Source organism: Triticum aestivum, chromosome 5A (genome assembly GCF_018294505.1).
Source record: "Triticum aestivum cultivar Chinese Spring chromosome 5A, IWGSC CS RefSeq v2.1, whole genome shotgun sequence".
Taxonomy (NCBI): domain Eukaryota; kingdom Viridiplantae; phylum Streptophyta; class Magnoliopsida; order Poales; family Poaceae; genus Triticum; species Triticum aestivum.
In genome coordinates, this window is record NC_057806.1 from 34692227 (window position 1) to 34700358 (window position 8132).

Below are 8132 nucleotides of genomic sequence, written 5' to 3' on the forward strand. Positions count from 1 at the left end.
ACTACTTGTCTTGGTTGTGCTAATTCCGTTCCTGCATGCATCCGCTAGCGTTTAAGATGGCTCTGCTTATTTCCAACTTGTGCTCTGAATCTTGCCGTCACCGTGCATGCATGGGACGGTTGTTCTAAGATTATTTTTGAAGTTTGAACCGCATGTGTGTTTGATCAGGCATAGGCACGGCTGCCCCAAACTTGTTGCAGCGATCATTTTGTGCTTGTTCTTTCTCTTAAGTCTTAAGATGTACTCCCTCTGTTCACTATTGTAAGATGAACTTACGGTGATCATCTTGTTTGTGGTCTGTTAAGATGTAGATTGGTGCGATTTTTATTCATCTTCTCGTTGCTCTGTTCCGACTGTTTGCTGAACTTGTGTTCTTGCTTGTGCTAATTTTGTTGCTGCATGCATCAGTTACTGTTTAGATGGCTCGGTTCACTTCGAAATTGTACCTTGAATCATCCTATGCATGCATATATACAAGGAATGTTGTCCAGTTTGATGATCAGGCACAGGACCGGATGCCCCAAACTCACTGCTGTGATAGTTTCATTCTTGTTCTGTTAAGATATACGTACTATACTACTCCCTCCGTTCGGAATTACTTGTCTCGAAAATGGATGTATCTATAACTAAAATACGTCTAGATACATCCATTTCTGCGACAAGTAATTCCGAACGGAGGGAGTAGTTGAGTTTGCAGGCGATATCGTGATGGTTTGATCTGCAGGATCTTTGTCTAGTTCAGTTTGTTCGTTCCGGTCATCCTTACCATCTGCATATTTATGTGTTTTGCACCATGGATTATGCAGCGCGAATGTCATATAGGATCATGCTAAATTCCTAACTGAAAGTCTTTGGTATTCCCCTTTCGTTTTGGACTCGTCGTCAACTTAGGGTGATAATTTTGTTTCTGGTCTGTTAAGGTGTAGTAAACTGGATGATCCTGTGATGGGTTTGATCTGCAGGTTATCTGCACGTCAGTTCGTTCTGCTCATCATTGTGTGCGTGATTGATCAACTGCATGTTATATTTTTGCACCGTTGATCATGCAGGAGGAATGTCATTCAAATACAGGATCAGGCTAACTGAAACTATTTGATATTTCCGCCTTTTCGGCTTTGACTCATGAACCCACCTCAGTTAAATTCCCGCTTATGACAGAAATGTTGGTAGCTGGGTTAAGTTAGTTTCTAGAGTTTATCAGTAGTTCCTACTATTTTTTTTCAAGTTACTAGGTACTAGTTTGTTTCCTTGAATTGTGTCTCATCAAGCAGTTTTTCGAGAGTTGGTTGCTGGGCTAAGCTAGTTTCTGTTGGTTGATGGGCTAAGTTTCAGATTGCTACCTAGTTGTGTCTGGTCAAGAAGTTTTCTAGAGTTGTGCCAATGCATCCTAGGGTTAGTCAGGTTCTGTAGAATTCTGCACAGATAAACTTCCGATGCATAGTCTTTAGACTGTGATCTTGCTCTCTTACGTGAATGTGTTTCTGGAGACAAGGAAAGGAGGTGCAGAGAAACATACTGTATTTCAGATTACATGCATGTTACACAAGCCCTGCTTTGCATTTTTGCCAGCAATGTTGCTTCTGTACCCTGTTTTCAACGCCTTTAATTTCTGAATCACGGATATACCTTCTTTGCATGCATGTTATACATTAACTTGTGAATCACACATACATCTTGTTTACAACTGCAATTCTGCTGTATATGCCCTTCCTAGGGTCATTAACTTGTGAATCACAGACATATGTTGTCCCAAATACGAGTATTCCAGCTCTGAATTTCAGACAGCAGAGCGCACACAGATGACACATGTACAAGTAGAGTAATTCGTACCGTGCCACCAACTCAGAAATGGGGCTCTTCGTGTACTTAAGTTTGTTCTAGTCATCATTGTGTTTTTTTTTAAAAAGGAAGTGTACCCCAGCCTCTGCATCAGAAAGATGCATACGGCTTATATTATTAAAAAGATAATCCAGTAACAAAGTCTCGAAAGGTCATAGTGCAAACATAAACAAAAGCTCAAAAGAGGTAAGACCCAAAGCCACAACCGGCTAGCAAAACAATATGAGCACTACATGCCTATCCTATTACATGATCGCCATTCAAACCGGTTGAAAATATCCCGAGCTACCATCTCCCATCGGGTAGACGCAGTAACCAAACGCTCCCTGGCCTCCGTCGGAGTGAGTAGCGACCACATACGGATGAACGTCGTGGCCCTGAAGATAACCTGCAAAAAGTGAATGTTTGTTGATCTGTTAAAGACTAAATCATTTCTGTAGTTCCATACTGCCCACAATAAAGCACAAACGTCAACCCGAATCTGTCTTGCAGTATCAGAATTAACCCCATCAAACCATGTTCCAAATAACATGTTGATAGAGGTGGGCTGACTAATATTAAACGCAATATGAATCGACCGCCACAGAATCTTAGCCAACGGACAATCGAGAAAGAGGTGTTTGATGTTTTCGTTATGATCACAAAAGCTACATCTAGACGAGCCCACCCAATTACGTTTTGCAAGGTTATCCTTAGTCAAAATGACTTGTTTATGCATAAACCACATAAACACTTTGATACGTAAGGGTACCTTAACTTTCCAAACTTGTAACGTGGTAGGGATGACGCTAGAGTTAATGACATCCAGATACATTGATTTGACCGAGAACACTCCGTTCTTAGTAAGTTTCCAATGCAGCTGATCTGGCTGCTGAGACGGCCGGACTTCCATTAAACGTCTAACGAGATGGAGCCAGGCCTCCCAACGATTTCCAACTAGCGTCCGTCTAAAACTAATATTGAGTGGAGCGGACTGTAAAACATTTGCAGCGTAGGCTTCTCTACGTCGAACAATGTTGTACAATGTAGGATATTGAAGTGCAAGGGGGTCTCCCCAAGCCACATATCCTCCCAAAACCTCGTAGTGGCACCATTCCCAACAATAAATTTCGTCTTGTTGAAAAAGAGTTGTTTTACTCTCATCAAACCCTTCCAAAAGGGTGAGTCGGAAGGCCTCACATTCACCTGAGCCAAGGTTTTAGCATAAAGATACTTATTACGCAAAATTTGTGCCCAAGTAGCCTCCGTCTCAGATGACAGCTTAAATAGCCACTTGCTAAGGAAACATATGTTTTTGACTTCCAGATTTTCAATACCTAAACCTCCTTGGTCCTTAGGCCTACAGATAATATCCCACTAAGCAAGTCTATACTTTCATTTAAGCTCATCATTTTGCCAAAAGAATCGAGATCGATAGAAATCTAACCTTTTCCTGATGCCCACCGGAACCAGGAAAAAGAATAAGAGAAACATAGGCATACTGGTAAGGACCGAATTAATCAGAATCAATCGTCCTCCGTATGACATGAGCTTCCCTTTCCAACAGCTCAGTTTCTTTTCAAAACGATCCTCGATGCATTTCCACTAAATATTAGTCAGCTTACGATGATGAATGGGTATACCTAAATACGTAAACGGTAATGAGCCGAATTCACATCCGAATAATTGTTGATACGTCTCCCGGTCATCATTTGCTCTTCCAAAGCAAAACAATTCGCTCTTGTGGAAGTTGATTTTGAGCCCAGACAATTGTTCAAATAAGCATAACAGCAGCTTCATGTTTCTTGCTTTCGCCAAGTCGTGCTTCATAAAGATGATAGTATCATCAGCATACTGAAGAATGGAAATCCCACCGTCAACTAGATGTGGAACCAGGCCACCTACCTGCCCTGCATCCTTTGCCCGATCTATTAAAATAGTCAGCATATCAGCCACTATGTTAAACAGGATCGGTGACATAGGGTCTCCTTGCCTTAGCCCCTTGTGTGTTTGGAAATAGTGTCCTACGTCATCATTCACCTTAATCCCGACACTCCCTTTTTGCGTAAAGGAATCAATCTGGCTTCTCCAGGCTGGATCAAAACCTTTCATACGCAAAGCTTGTTGAAGGAAAGGCCATTTAACTTTATCATATGCTTGTCCTATACAACAAATTAAAGCAGGCATGTGCAAGAAGAGGAATTCGTACCCGTCAACCCACACAGCAGAGCACACAGACTGCACTGCAGATACTTGTCCTATATATCCCAGTTGTCGAATTCAGCAGCATGTTTAGTTCGACAACAGGAATCTGCTCCTCTGGTCACCGTGATACTAGGTAGAGGAGTTGCTCTCGTCCAGCCAGGATCGAAAATTCAGGAAGAGAAAACAAAAAATGCAGGAACGAGACCGTGCGTGCATCGTCTGGATCGTGGATGAAACTGCGGCAATTTCACAGAAAAGGTCGAATAGTAGAGAGAAAATGACGAACACTACATCAAAGACGACCACAATCCAGGCTAATCCAGCAAGTGGACGAGGTCGCCCCCCCGCCAAGTAGACGATGGCCACGGTGCGGGCGATCCTGCCCAATAGGAATAATCCTGGGTTGGCGGCGATGAGGAGGCCGAAGGCGACGGCGTACTTGTAGTGGCCGACGATGGTGACCGCGACCGCACGGGAGCAGCGGAGCCAGCACCGCCGCGGCCGCCTGAATCGCGGCGCTGCACAGCATCCCGAGCCAGAGGGCGCTCAGCTCGGCGTTCTGCGCGTCTGTCAGTGGCACGCACTGCAGGACGAACGAGGACGGCAACCAGTCAGACCAACACCATACAGTACCATACACCATTCAGTACCGGGATCGCCGTCTTCCTCTTGGCCACGGTCGGAGGCAGCGGAGCAGGCGTCTTCTTGCCGTCCATGGTGTAGATTCCGAGCAAGCTACGCACGGCAGCGGCAAGTTCCCTCGTTCAATTTTCTGCGTGCAAAAGGAACATGAAGAAAGATTTCAGCGAGAAAGCAGAGCACACACTAGACTAGCTCGCTAGTTCCAGCATTTGGATCGAGTGTAGGCGAGAAAAATAAGAGAAGCACGCACTGATAGAGAGTTTGCAAGATGATGGCGGAGGCGGAGGGGACTCACCGTGCCTGGTCGGATGCCTTTTTGTGCATGCTTCTTTCCCAAGGAGTTTTGGCGGCGCCGGAGCACTAGCTACTTGGGAGAGAAAAGGGAGTGCGGTCCGTGCACAAGCATGCATGTGATGTGATGATTGTTAGAGTTTGAGTTATTCACGCTATGTAATCTCAACTATCCTCTTCTCTTCCTCTCCCGTATCCAGCTCTATCTCTATTTCTCTCTGTAAACAAACCAGGTCGCTATGATCTCTTGTACTCCACGGCAAAGGTTTTGCCTCAATAAATATACATACGCGGCTCTCCTAAGGGAGAGTAGGAACGCTTCCAGCCATTGTATTTTACATGGTATACAGAGCAAGGTTCTTCCCCAACATCTAGCGAAACAAAAAAACTCATCTATCGCCATGGCCTCCACCTCGGGCGTTGCTTCCCTCAACCTGGGCGCACCTCCAACCGAGAAGCTAACAAGGGGGAACTACCTCCTTTGAAAGGCCCAAGTAATGCCGGCCCTGCGAGGTGCGCAGGTGACCGGTCTCTTGGATGGCAGTGACGCCGCACCACCAAAGACGGTGGAGATCGCTCAAGCGGACAAGACCACGGCAACAGGGCCCAATCCCTTGTATGGTCCGTGGCTGGCAAAGGATCAGCAGGTTCTAAGCTACCTGTTGAACTCGCTATCGCAAGAAATTCTTGCACAGGTCATCGGTAAGGAGAACACCTTCGACCTTTGGACAGCTCTTACGACTCTGTTCGCCTCGCAGTCACAGTCTCGAATAACCAATCTGAGGATCGCCATCGCCAACACAAAGAAGGGAAACATGTCGAGCAACACCTTCATGGCCAAGATGAAGAGCCTCGGCGATGAACTCGCTGCGGCTGGCCGTCCGGTGAGCGATCCAGAGATGGTCGACTACATCCTTGCCGGGCTCGATCGAGACTATGATCCCATCGTTGCAGCAGTTGGCGCCATCAAGAACTCCATCACCGTCGACGATCTCTTCGCGCAGATATGTGCTTTTGATCAAAGGATGGAGATGCTCGGCGATGGGCCATCCGGCTTCTGCTCATCTGTTAACGCTGTCTACAGGGGGCGTGGTCAGTCTCGTCCCAGAGGCGGCCGTGGGCGAGGGAACAGGGGGCGCGGCCGTGGCAATCGCGCCTCTCCCTCTCCTACTCGTGGCGGTGGCAGAGGTGGCTATCAACAACGCCCGCGTCCGCAACCACAATAGCAACAGCAACAAGAAGGGGACTATCCCGAATGTCAGATCTGCTACAAATTCCATGCTGGTGGTGCAAGAGCTTGCTGGCATCGGTATGACGAGGACCAGGAAGAAAAGAAGGCGGCAAATCTCATCACCAACTCCTACGGGATTGACACGAACTGGTATGCAGATTCAGGCGCCACCGAGCACATCACGGGCGAACTCGACAAGTTGACAATGCGAGAAAGATACCACGGAGGTGACCAAGTGCACACGGCAAGTGGAAAGGGTATGGATATCACTCACATTGGTAACTCAATTGTTAAAACCCCTGAGAAAAATTTGCATCTAAACAATGTCTTACATGTTCCTGATGCCTCAAAGAATCTTGTTTCAGTTCATCGTTTTACTCTTGACAACAAAGTTCTCATAATATTCTATCCTTATTCTTTTGTGGTTAAGGATTTGGCAACGAGGAGACTAATTCTTAGAGGAAAATGCGAGGAAGGTCTCTACCTGCTCATATCATCAGTTTCTTCATCATCAAATAAACAAGCATGGAGTGTCACCAAACCATCATCGGCAAAGTGGCATCATCGTCTGGGTCATCCTTCTTCAACTATCGTTCAACATGTTCTTAGTAGAAATAAACTTCCTTATGAGTCTAGTGTTGAGTCAGTTTGTGATGCGTGTCAACAAGCTAAGAGTCATCAATTACCATATCCTACCTCTACCAGTGTATCCACTGCTCCTTTGCAACTTATCTTTTCAGACGTGTGGGGAACAGCCCCTACATCAGTTGGTAGATTCTCATATTATGTAAGCTTTATTGATGATTATAGTAAGTTTACTTGGATTTATTTGCTAAAGAAAAGATCCGATGTATTCCAAGTCTTTAGTAATTTTCAAAATCTTGTTGAACGCCAACTAAACTCCAAAATCCTTGCTATGCAAACTGACTGGGGTGGTGAGTATGAGAAACTCAATTCCTTTTTTCAAAAAAATTGGAATTTCACATCATGTCTCTTGCCCATATGCTCACCAACAAAATGGCTCTGCCGAACGAAAACATCGTCATATTGTTGAAGTAGGACTCGCACTGTTAGCTCATGCGTCTATGCCTCTCAAATTCTGGGATGAACCTTTTCTCACTGCCACATATCTCATCAATATTCGTCCAAGCAAAGTCATAAAATTTGAGAATCCTATAACACGTCTCTTTGGTGTTACTCCAGATTACACATCTCTTCATATTTTTGGTTGTGCTTGTTGGCCAAATCTTAGACCCTATAATACACGCAAACTTGCGTTTCGTTCCAAAAATGTGTCTTTTTTAGGATACAGTCCTATGCACAAAGGGGTTAAATGCCTTGATGTCTCCACTGGTAGGGTCTACATCTCTAGAGATGTCATGTTTGATGAATCGGTCTTTCCTTTTGAGTCTCTTCATCCAAATGCCGGAGCCCTCCTTCGAAAAGAAATATTGCTTCTTCCGGATTTTGATCAAGGGGGTGATAACAATTGCGCTGACCAATCTGACGAAAATATTCCTGCCTCTACTTCTACTGTTATGCCTGTGCAGGTACCTGAAGAAAATCTGGCTCAAAATGATCAAAATCATGAAAATCCGGCTCAAAATGAACCATTATTTGATGTGAACGGAGAAGAAGGGGTCGGCGCAGACCACGAGGAAGATCTGGCGGCGCCTGTCACGCCTGTGCGGCTGCCAGGCTCGGATCGCTCACGCAGATCCTCCTCGGATCACACCCCCGACAACAGCGGTTTCCAGGTGGGCCAGGCCGACCCGACAGCAGCAGCGGGCCAGTCCATGGGTGCCGCATCATCACGCGGGAGTGCGCGGGCCACGCGCGTGCAGCCCAGGACAGTGACATGCTCCCATGTGCGCATGCAACCGACAACAACAGCAGGATCTTCTGCAGACAGAAATACCGCGACCTAGGATAATTTCAGTTTTGG

At 45.8% G+C, this 8132-nt stretch overlaps 1 protein-coding gene across 1 annotated transcript; it reads left to right on the forward strand.

Annotated features, from left to right (window-relative positions):
• Positions 1–5284: 5284 nt before the first annotated feature.
• Positions 5285–6868, forward strand: LOC123106453 (uncharacterized). Its single transcript, XM_044528613.1, has 2 exons — positions 5285–6444; positions 6618–6868. Exon 1 carries the CDS (start codon positions 5454–5456, stop codon positions 6180–6182), a length of 729 nt encoding a protein of 242 aa, XP_044384548.1. The 5' UTR covers positions 5285–5453; the 3' UTR covers positions 6183–6444; positions 6618–6868.
• The last annotated feature ends 1264 nt before the right edge of the window (positions 6869–8132 follow it).

Coding starts and splice junctions, on each gene's coding strand:
- LOC123106453 (XM_044528613.1), top strand. CDS start 5,454: ATGCCGGCCCTGCGAGGTGCGCAGGTGACCGGTCTCTTGGATGGCAGT.